The sequence below is a fragment of the Oncorhynchus clarkii genome, chromosome 6 (genome assembly GCF_045791955.1).
Source record: "Oncorhynchus clarkii lewisi isolate Uvic-CL-2024 chromosome 6, UVic_Ocla_1.0, whole genome shotgun sequence".
Taxonomy (NCBI): Eukaryota; Metazoa; Chordata; class Actinopteri; order Salmoniformes; family Salmonidae; genus Oncorhynchus; species Oncorhynchus clarkii.
The window spans coordinates 61,083,630-61,095,227 of NC_092152.1; the positions used below are offsets into that span (position 1 = coordinate 61,083,630).

General features: G+C 40.8%; 1 protein-coding gene and 1 non-coding gene across 3 annotated transcripts; both read right to left on the bottom strand.

The window, feature by feature from the left end:
• Positions 1 to 4,460: 4,460 nt before the first annotated feature.
• On the bottom strand, positions 4,461 to 4,532 carry trnam-cau (transfer RNA methionine (anticodon CAU)). Its single transcript has one exon. It is a non-coding gene; the product is annotated as a tRNA-Met (tRNA).
• A 310-nt stretch (positions 4,533 to 4,842) lies between these two features.
• Positions 4,843 to 7,553, bottom strand: LOC139411392 (cytosolic iron-sulfur assembly component 2B-like). 2 transcript variants are annotated; one of them, XM_071157697.1, is made up of 6 exons: positions 7,435 to 7,553; positions 6,459 to 6,787; positions 6,246 to 6,315; positions 5,988 to 6,113; positions 5,818 to 5,863; positions 4,843 to 5,397 (listed from the first exon to the last, which is right to left on the bottom strand). In XM_071157697.1, the coding sequence occupies exons 2-6, from the start codon at positions 6,503 to 6,505 to the stop codon at positions 5,291 to 5,293; spliced, it is 396 nt and encodes a 131-aa protein (XP_071013798.1). In that variant the 5' UTR covers positions 6,506 to 6,787; positions 7,435 to 7,553; the 3' UTR covers positions 4,843 to 5,290. The 2 variants fall into 2 exon arrangements, with proteins under 2 accessions (XP_071013798.1, XP_071013797.1); XM_071157696.1 differs by lacking the exon at positions 7,435 to 7,553 and having other exon boundaries at positions 6,246 to 6,324; positions 6,469 to 6,741.
• Positions 7,554 to 11,598: the final 4,045 nt, after the last annotated feature.

The following is an 11,598-nucleotide window of genomic DNA, read 5'->3' on the forward strand; positions in this document are numbered from 1 at the left end:
TTCCTGGGACATAGTGGACCTCAAATCGTTTTTTTTAATCAGTTTTAGCTTACTGAAAGCTCTCTCGCCACCAGCACCAGTCACAGGTTGTGTACAAAATATACATAATGCAATGCACACTTCTCCAAAAATGCTTTGCAGCTGCATCTTACCAATTGCATTCAGCAGACCAAGAGGGGAGGAAAGTAGCAGCATATACAGTGTTCAGGTGTCTTACTTCATTTTGAAACTCAGGTGTGAGATCTCTGTAATACTTCATGATCAGTGGTTGGCATACAGAAGGGACTTTTATCCTCACTAATCTGCCCAACATTCAGAACAACAGAAAATTATTCTACAACTTTTGCAGTGGTGTGGAACCTGGTGTCCAAGTCACTTATGATATTGTACATATCAGTAAAAAACACTGTTCCGAAACACCGTTGCTACACTGTCCTGAGCTGTCTCCTCTTGAGAGGTCTCATCATGGAATCTCTTCCTTTTCCTCTGGCGGCTGTGTTTCTTGCTATATTGAGATACAACATCCATTTGCGTAGCAATCAGTGTTGCCTCAGACAAGAGAAACTCCCATCCATCTCTAAGAGTCTGCATATTTCCTTTAAGGCTCTGATATTGGCTGCCTCTGTGTCAAGTGAGATTTTTCCTGACTGGAGAATCACATTCCTTTAATCAACACATCGCAGTACCTGCAATTATGCCAACTGACATGCCATTCAACACAATGCTGCTCATCTCCTTCTTCAGTTGGGAGTAGAGCTGGTTCAGGGGGATGGGTAGAGAGGGCTGTTGAGCCTGAAGCTGCATCTGTTGGGCCTGGGACAACTGATTTAGTATGAATAGCTTGCTAAAAGTTTGCCTGCATTGATTAAATGTCAGCTAAAAGATAAGCAAAATATTAAGGGCGCAAAAGTAGCCTATTTCACTATGGACTAAGCTAACAGGTTCATTTCCACCACTCGCAGACTACACCCACCTTCCTTTGTGAATAATTGGGTAACATACCGTTGCCCTTTATTTTCTCTCTCCTGTCTTCTTCTCGTTGGAAGACAGATTTTTCTTTAGGAAGCAGAGACATGATGCTCCACTGGCACTCCTTACTCACAATTCACTGCTTGCAAGTACCGTTCGCGCCTGGTTTGGGGGCAGGACCGATTAAACTAAAGCTGATTAAACAGCATGATCATAACACAGGTACACCTTGTGCTGGGGACAATAAAAAGCATCTCTAAAATGTACAGTTTTGTCACACAACACAATGCCAGATATGTCTCAAATAGAAGCGTGCAATTGGCATGCTGACTGCAAGAATGTCCACCAGTACTTATGGGCAGGCATAAACTACAGACAAGGAACAGAATTGCATTTTATTGATGGCAATTTGTATGCACAGAGATGCCGTGACAAGATCCTGAGGCCCATTGTCGTGCCATTCATCCTCCGCCATCACTTCATGTTTCAGCATGATAATGCAGGGTCCCATGTAACAAGGATCTGTATACCATTCCTGGAAGCTGAAAATGTCCCAGTTCTTCCATGTCCTGCATACTCACCAGACATGTCAACCATTGAGCATGTTTGGGATGCTCTGGATCGACGTGTCCGACAGCCTGTTCCAGTTCCCGCCAATATCCAGCAACTTCACACAGCCAGTGAAGAGGAGTGGGACAACATTCCACGGGCCACAATCAACAGCCTGATCAACTCTATGTAAAGGAGATGTGTTGCGCTGCATGAGGCAAATGATGGTCATACTGACAGGTTTTCTGATCCACGCCCCTACTTTTTTTTTTTTAAAGGTATCTGTAATGCTCCGGGTGTCGTGGGTGTGGAGTCAAATGCAGGAGACAGAGAGTTCAATGCTGCGCGTCTTTTAATCGCACCAACGCACCACAGGGTGCTCACAAAAACGTTACGTTCCCAAAACACAGGGAATCAAAATGTACAATGGGAAACAATCCCGACCGGACACTAACACGTGCCTATACCACAGAGCCGAAGGTTACATAGAAATAATCCCGCACAACAACCAGGCGGGCCGGCTGTCTAATAAAGACAAACTAATTAAACATCCACAGGTGCTACCACTCAACATACAAGGAGGGGAAGGAAAAACAATCAGTGGCAGCTAATAGGCCGGTGACGACGACCGCCGAGCGCCACCTGCCCGGGAAAGGGAAACACCCTCGGTCGGACTCGTGACAGTATCTGTATTCCCAGTCATGTGAAATCCATAGATTAGGGCCTAATGAATTATTTTCAATTGACTAACTTCCTTATATGTAACTCAGTAAAATCTTTGAAATATATTTTGGTTCAGTGTAGTTTATACAATGGAGCATGAATTGATTAAAATTTAATTAGAGCATCCAGATAAGGGCTTTTGTGCTCAGAGTGAACTAAGAGGAAGGGGAGAATGCTGTTGAGTAATACATCAATGTAAAATGATGCTGTATGAGCTTGAAAAATAGTAATACAGTTAAATAAACACCACAGAGCGACAAACAAATTGAAAACAAATAATTACAATGATATATAATTAAGTGTAATTAAGTGTAATTAATTGTTTAGGCTACAAATGTTTCATCACAAATGAAATGTGTAAAGTAGTAAGTGACAAGACATGTCGCTAGTTTTGCTAGACATTTTATAGATTAAAGGATAAGTAGCATATTGTTTTAAAATATGTGCGTGCTGTTCTCCTCCCAGTAAACAACAGCTGATTCAAAGGAGGTGTGGCAGATCTCAAAACTCTTCCGCAAAGGACTCCGGTAGGATAATCTTGTGCTCCCTCTCCGAGCAGAGGCTATCAAGCAGGCGAGGACACTCCTCCATTCGCCTAACTAATTGGTCTTTTCTCATCTCTCCTGCGTATTCTCTCCCCTCATTTTGAAAAAGGCCAAACGTAATCGAGGAGAAGCGACAAGGAGAGTCAACTTGGATGAAAATGCGCTTATATGAAATAACAAGCTCCTTTTCCACTCGCGTGTCATCAGAAAATTTACGTTTACAGTGTTGGATCCCAAAATAAATGTGTAAAGTCATGACAACAAATTAAGTCAGTTGTGTAAATCAAATTGGAATTAGTAACATCATACGTTTTGCAAAATCTTAACATATTGTACATTTTGCTAATTCGTAACATCATACGAATTGTAATTCATAACATATCAAACGAAATGGATAATGGACATCCACAAATAAAACATACACCATTTAGTATATGTTACATTTCATATTCTATCTTTGATATAATTACTGAATAATATGAAATGCTCTGAGACCAGGTTGGGTCACAGACGAAGGATAGAGGAGTTGAGGATGGTATTTTGTCCAAACGAGAATCTTCCTACAATCTCTCCACACCAGATTTTCTCTTTGAACCTGGGATTCAAACCAGCAACACTGTTTTCTGGCTTCAGTTAGAACTGTCTAAGAGTGCCTGCCGAAACCAGGGACCTTTAGATCTTTGGACACTGTGTTAACTAACCTCCAGACGAGCTTCAATGCCATACAAGTCTCCTTCCGTGGCCTCCAACTGCTCTTAAATGCAAGTAAAACTAAATGCATGCTCTTCAACTGATCGCTGCACGCCCGTCCAGCATCACTAGTCTGGACGGTTCCGACTCAGAGTATGTGGACAACTACAAATATCTAGATGTCTGGCCTGACTGTAAACTCTCCTTCCAGACTCACATTAAGCATCTCCAATCCAAAATGTAATCTAGAATCGGCTTCCTATTTCGCAACAAAGCATCCTTCACGCATGCTGCCAAACATACCCTCGTATGGCTTGTTCTCAACTAGCCTACCTGGTTAAATAAAGGTGAAATAAATAAAAAAAATCAGTCTAACGCTCTCCCAACTGAGCTATTTCGGCTGCATTTGTTAAACTGGCCCCATATCAATTACTCATACTTTTCTAAGGTCTTGGATTGGCTGCCAGGACGATTAATGTTTTCTACTCATTTTTCTCCAACAGGGTGACAAATGCCCCCCGCTAGAAAGACAATGCTGCCAGCTGCTGGTCCCCTGGCAAACTCACACATATCTCGTGTTAGAATTTGTATACTTACTACAGGTACAAAAAGGAGCCTCAGTTGATCTGGAGTCATCTTGCTAACATACACAGGGTCTCAATGTGTAATGGAAGTTCGAGGACTACTAGATGTTATTTTATCCATTGTCCATGAGAGGGTGGTGGTAGTGAACACATCAAATTTGCACTTACCCTTCGGGATGACGCAATATTCATGTCGTCTATAACTCACCCATTCATTCTGTATAGCTGATATATTATATAAGTTAAAGTATTGCTTACAAACACCATTTTAACGCATTCATTGTAACAATGCTCTCCTTTTATTTTGTCTAACCATAACTGTATGTAGGTATCATTTCTACTGCATAAAGGCATTTTACAATAAAAAAAATTCTGCTGAATTGTCGAAATGTAAAAGACATAGCAGAGGATGGTTTCGATCCATCGACCTCTGGGTTATGGGCCCAGCACGCTTCCGCTGCGCCACTCTGCTGACTGTTTCAATGTGGAGGAAGTGTAGCCTTTAACCCTGTGGGACCAACTCGTTGCATATGCAATGAAGATCTGAGGCTCTCTGATGAGAATTTGAAAAGAACAATACTTATTTCACTGCCATAGTAAAATAAGTATAGACAAATCTAACGAAAAAATGCATATCATTAAACTTATTAAATTTATATCAAGTCATTTATTTACAACCACATTTAAGTGAGAAAAACAACTCAAATGCTATTTCACATATTTTATACTATTTTGGACAAATATAAAATAAGGCATCTGATGGAATTTTTTTTTTTTAAATTCCAGACGTATGTTATAAACAATGGCCTTTCTTATTCAGTGTCAGGGCCACTTCCCCAGTCATTAGGTTTACATTTGATTTGAGAAACATTTTCTCTGTTCTCTTTGCAAATGCCATTAATATCAGGTATACTTTCAATGAAATAAGATATGACCTTGTGTTTTATTGCTTTACTTGTATAATAAATGATACAATGCTTGTTTATTATAGTGCAAAACTGAAGATCTAGTGAAGATATAACTAGTGTGTGTTTAGTATTTCTGCCTACAACACAGACTCAAACATGATACAAGGGATTTCTGTTAGATGAAAATACAATGGCAGCATAGGAGATACATTTGCCATTTACTCAACATAAACAGAACAACCAGTCCAGTTAATATGTCAGGAGAGAAACATTAAGCCTACTCCTAGACTAAGGAGAACGTTCTATTGATCCATCAGGACGGTCAGCTTGTCCTTGCATTGGATATCAGACACTGGTTGACCACCTCCAGAAGCTGCGAGTTCTCGAGTGCAGCGGCCACTCTCTCTTTGTCTGCCAGCTGTTTGTTGACTGGAACAAAAGCAAAAACAAAGGGTTTAGTTCGGGGCAATTCCACAATAACTGAGTGATGCTGACACTCAGATATTTCACTTTAAAATATGTAAAACAAGCCTCCCGGGTGGCACAGTGGTTAAGGGCGCTGTACTGCAGCGCCAGCTGTGCCATAACAAAATGACAGCATAAAGCACAAACTGTCATTCGCCGGGAGGTCCGTGGGGCGACGCACAATTGGCCTAGCGTCTGCTTAACTTTGCATTCATTGGTTTTTGTTTGACATGGTTTAAAGTGAAAATTCAGTCTCAGTATCACCGTTACTGTGGAATTGATATTAGGGCTTCTCAAAAGGGGTAGTCTACAATAGTCGTCTTGAAGGCGTGATTGTTTGTCTCAGCCTCAATGTTGAGTTACTTCAGAGGCATGTCACTTTACCTGCATCTTCTGAGGTATGAGTCCCAGGAGTGATGTGCACATCAATCTGCAGAGATATGATTAGGCATAGACGGTACATGACCCACTATATTAATGTTAAATGTTCAGACAATTAAATAATATTAAAGCTTGCTCTCACAGCTCACAAGCACTTAAATTCTTTCACCCACCTTAAACCTTTCTGGTAGGGATCGCAGCAGCTTGACTTTGATGGACAGGCCTATGAGAGTTGCCATGCTGCAGTGGGGTATAGTGGGGGTGAACTCCACACCCACAGTGTTCTCTTGGTCATCTACCTGTAAGGAAAAATAAAGTTGGTTTTATTAGGCTAACACAGTATAGGCTATCTGCTTTCCTTAGTAGCTACACAGGTATGTCTGTGTCGAACTTCTACCTGGGGGAAAAGTTGTGAAAGAAGTTTAACTCACGCGCACTCGCACTTGTTCCACGACATTCAATTCTTCGAGGGACAGTGGGTGTTCAGGATCATTAATGGATCTGATGAGATGTAGCACGGGTTAAGGTGAAATCTGACAACACAATGTTGAGTAATTAGCTTTAATAAAGAATGAAGCATCATATGCCAAGTTGATTGGTATGACATTGAAATCTCAATGGATGTATATTTTAACTAGCTACACCGAAAGGATTTCAAATATTTCTCTGTCGTCGATGGGATCAGCAACATCTTCGTCCTCGTCCTTTGCGGTCTGAAGTCTCTCGCCTGTTCGTTGAAAAATCAAGGGATTTGCGTTCTCTAAACGGGTCCCCACTGACATTTGTGATGTTGCAATTACAGAAATACGGTATACTTGTTTGCGCTATCGTTTTTTACTCTGGACCACGGGAGTGAACGATCGACTTCCGGAAACGGTAGACGTCAAAACGTACGCAGGCGCATCCCTGCAATTTAGTGTCATCTTGGATTTCCAGATGTATCCAGCAGATGGCAGTATTCTCATCTTAAATTCTGTATTGCGTGAACTATAAGGTTAATTTATAAATGGTAAAGTTACACAGAAGCAAGAAAATAATGATCCAAGTAAAACAATGTTCATACTAAAATGTTTCATAAATAACAGTAATTCAATTAGCCCTCTTACACGTGTATTGTGAATCCCAGGAAAGCAGCTTTTTACCATAGACTCAAATGTTAAGCTCTAGGTAATATCTTTAGTAGCAGTATACATAACATATGACTCAGAATACCAACTGCAATGCACCATTTCAAAGTCAAGCCTAACCCATAATTGTACAATTAATCACCTGTGTCTGTGTGCGTTGGAACATGTTTGAAAATGTTTAAAGTCCAGTTTAAACTGTACTTTCACTATGTATGTTTATAGTATTAATAGCAGTCGACAAATTGAATGTTGTTATGTCCAGATTTGGAGTGATACATGGCATAAATTACCGTCTTGGGTGATTCCTTTTACTGTGCCAAATAATCTAAATAGCTTAAAGACATTAGCTCTTAGAAATAGTGGGCACACTATTGAAATACCCCAAACCCATTTGTTGAGTGTCACCAATGCAAACAATAACATTGAAAACCACTACTGAAAAACCTTGGTAATATATCACTAAGGACTTCCTTTAATCTGAATGCAAACTGACCTTCTCTCTGTCCATCTTGTCAACAGTTGTTGAAAAAAACTTTCTGGTTTGCTAGCTCCAGTAGACAATGAGCCTCCCTTGTACCCTAAAGCCTGTCTCAGGCTGAAATACCTGTTTAGATGGAACCTGATAACACACCTTCCTTATATAATTTGCATGAACCCAGCTTGGCTGTGAGCTCATAGGAGGCAGCAGTATCTTGTTGAACTTTATTCAACCCCTGTAAATGATTATATTGTATCCTAAACCAACAAAACACGTTCACCTGAATTACAAGAACTGTGATTATGCAAGTATTTCAGTATCAAAGCCTGTAAAGTAAAAGTACAGTCTACTAACTTACATTCTCAAGCTAGTCCTCATCCCCTTTTGTATTTAAGTTACTCATTCATCAGCAGTGTCAGAGGGATTAGTTCAGTGAGACAGTTAGCTGAACAACCCACATTGTGTCAACAATAACAATTAAGGTAAAGGCAGGCAGGAGTCTTGGGTGTGGTTAGTTTGCTCTAGGCTAAGTGCTGGGCTGCTAGCCATTCCTCCAGGGACACTTATCAGCATGCTATCCTTGCCCTAGTCTTTGCTGACCCAGGCAATACTATGTACAAGTAACTTTTCACCTTATGCAAAGAAAGAGAGGAGTCAGGAGACTGCCAAAAAGGTGTGCCATCTCTCTACAGGTGGAAGGAAGGCCAAGACAGACAGAGAGGATAAAATCCTTTTAGCCCTAGAATGTGGGGTCAGGTAGCATGTGAGGGATTTTTTTTCATCCCACTGAACCCACCCTTTCAGTAGGTAAAGAGAGACTTTCAACACAGTTTCTGCATGACACTCCACAGTGACATCACAGCAGCTTTGAGAACTGGTTGAGAGTGCCTCGGGGCTGAAACACCTGTGAGCCTGGAGTCCTGCAATTGAGACAGCGTGGGTCCTGTCTGGGTGCACTGTTGCAAGAGTGCCATTTCATCTCAATACTCCGTGTGGAGCAGAGTAGATTCACAGACACCGTCATCATGCCTGAAGCAGTGAAGCTTAATGTAGCTCTCCTGGAGACAGGAGGTCCCATCCACACATTCCAGGAAAACAAAAACCCGGGCACAACACAATACACGTCTGGTCTATCCCCGGCCCTGGCCGTTGCTCTAGACAAATCTGAAAATTCTGTAAAGCTTGGGGCTGGTTAATCCGGGAAATAAAAGGATGGCTAGCTATTTAGAAACATGATTCCATAACCTAATGCGATTGTGGAGGTTATGCATAAACATTTTATAGAGTCTAAAAGCCTCACTCTGCGTTGATGGGCTTTTAAGGGCCAATGGTGTAGAGAGGAAGTCAATCACTAGACAATGGAGGGATATTGGCTGATCACAGCATTTAAATTGATGTACACTGACTACTTTAAGTCAATGGGTGAGCTCATTAGGAATGTACAGTATACAATTGCCAGAGTACTGCGCGTAGGCCTACACTGAAAAAGTGTCATATCTCCATAGAGCATTTCTCTTTAATCTTGATCTAAGGTGTGAGGGGGTTGAATAAGGCTATTATCATGCTATATCTTTGATGTGAATGAGCACAGAGACAGATGAGCATGTTGGCTGCTACCTTGGAGACTAAATACAGGAAGTGGTTGTAATACCGAACCAGTTGCTCTTTGAACATATACCCCTTCCCCATCGCCCTGAGCCTCACCTTGTTAATTTTTTTTGTATTTAACTACGCAAGTCAGTTAAAAACAAATTCTTATTTACAATGACGGTTAACTGCTGTCGCCCAACAGGCTCTATCAGCTATCTTTCTAAAACCACAAAACACAACAACCCATAACATGTATAATTCATGATCAACACACTGTAGCTAGTTTGCTCTCTAGCTTTCAGGGTTGAACTGAAATGCGGATAACAAATGCTTAAAACGTTGCTGTTATATTAACCCTAAGTATATATTAACCCTAAGTGCCAAACATATCCCATTAGACGGATGGATAATCATTGAAGATACAGTGCCTTGCGAAAGTATTCGGCCCCCTTGAACTTTGCGACCTTTCGCCACATTTCAGGCTTCAAACATAAAGATATAAAACTGTATTTTTTTGTGAAGAATCAACAACAAGTGGGACACAATCATGAAGTGGAACGACATTTATTGGATATTTCAAACTTTAACAAATCAAAAACTGAAAAATTGGGCATGCAAAATTATTCAGCCCCCTAAAGTTAATACTTTGTAGCGCCACCTTTTGCTGCGATTACAGCTGTAAGTCGCTTGGGGTATGTCTCTATTAGTTTTGCACATCGAGAGACTGAAATTTCTTCCCATTCCTCCTTGCAAAACAGCTCGAGCTCAGTGAGGTTGGATGGAGAGCATTTGTGAACAGCAGTTTTCAGTTCTTTCCACAGATTCTCGATTGGATTCAGGTCTGGACTTTGACTTGGCCATTCTAACACCTGGATATGTTTATTTTTGAACCATTCCATTGTAGATTTTGCTTTATGTTTTGGATCATTGTCTTGTTGGAAGACAAATCTCCGTCCCAGTCTCAGGTCTTTTGCAGACTCCATCAGGTTTTCTTCCAGAATGGTCCTGTATTTGGCTCCATCCATCTTCCCATCAATTTTAACCATCTTCCCTGTCCCTGCTGAAGAAAAGAAGGCCCAAAACATGATGCTGCCACCACCATGTTTGACAGTGGGGATGGTGTGTTCAGCTGTGTAGCGTTTACGCCAAACATAACGTTTTGCATTGTTGCCAAAAAGTTCAATTTTGGTTTCATCTGACCAGAGCACCTTCTTCCACATGTTTGGTGTGTCTCCCAGGTGGCTTGTAGCAGACTTTAAACGACTTTTTATGGATATCTTTAAGAAATGGCTTTCTTCTTGCCACTCTTCCATAAAGGCCAGATTTGTACAATATACGACTGATTGTTGTCCTATGGACAGAGTCTCCCACCTCAGCTGTAGATCTCTGCAGTTCATCCAGAGTGATCATGGGCCTCTTGGCTGCATCTCTGATCAGTCTTCTCCTTGTATGAGCTGAAAGTTTAGAGGGACGGCCAGGTCTGGGTAGATTTGCAGTGGTCTGATACTCCTTCCATTTCAATATTATCGCTTGCACAGTGCTCCTTGGGATGTTTAAAGCTTGGGAAATATTTTTGTATCCAAATCCGGCTTTAAACTTCTTCACAACAGTATCTCGGACTTGCCTGGTGTGTTCCTTGTTCTTCATGATGCTCTCTGCGCTTTTAACGGACCTCTGAGACTATCACAGTGCAGGTGCATTTATACGGAGACTTGATTACACACAGGTGGATTGTATTTATCATCATTAGTCATTTAGGTCAACATTGGATCATTCAGAGATCCTCACTGAACTTCTGGAGAGAGTTTGCTGCACTGAAAGTAAAGGGGCTGAATAATTTTGCACGCCCAATTGTTCAGTTTTTGATTGGTTAAAAAAGTTTTAAATATCCAATAAATGTCGTTCCACTTCATGATTGTGTCCCACTTGTTGTTGATTCTTCACAAAAAAATACAGTTTTATATCTTTATGTTTAAAGCCTGAAATGTGGCAAAAGGTCGCAAAGTTCAAGGGGGCCGAATACTTTCGCAAGGCACTGTAGGTGTACTATAATAAACAAATACTTGAATCAGGAGACGTACAAGACTTTGTTTATTATAATGTTTTCAAAAGGATTTCCTTAACGTTTTGTGTACGTTTCAGCCTCTATCATTTCAATAGGGACAATAAGGTCGAAACCAATTACATTCTTTACACATTGACAGTGGTTAATAAATGACAGACAGCCAATGGCCTTGACAGAACCCGCCATGACAAATCAGCTAGACTTGTTGAAACCATTACGCATCTGTGGAAAAACCCTGTTTCATTGCTTCAAAAAGATCATGTTAGATTCTTTACACTCATAGAATAAGGGAGACAACGTTCTTATGGAAAACCTGAAACAAACTGTTTTTCGATTAATAATTCAAGCTTCTTAAAATGGTCATTCAGGATATTTTCTTCAAGGATTCTAAACAAAGTAACTGTGTGACTTTTGCTTCAGTACATCTTTAACCATTAGTCACTGGCTCTAGCAGGATAGAATTCCCCGAAGAGATTTCCTGTTAACAATATGACCACATTAACAAGTCAGGGCACAGTCAGTCT

Excerpts from the sequence above, each read along its gene's own strand:
- LOC139411392 (XM_071157696.1), bottom strand. The coding sequence starts at position 6,596 with ATGTCAGTGGGGACCCGTTTAGAGAACGCAAATCCCTTGATTTTTCAA. Across the intron at positions 6,114-6,245 it reads TGGAACAAGTGCGAGTGCGC|GTAGATGACCAAGAGAACAC; the intron begins GTGAGTTAAACT and ends TTTTCCTTACAG. Across the intron at positions 5,864-5,987 it reads CCCTACCAGAAAGGTTTAAG|ATTGATGTGCACATCACTCC; the intron begins GTGGGTGAAAGA and ends ATATCTCTGCAG.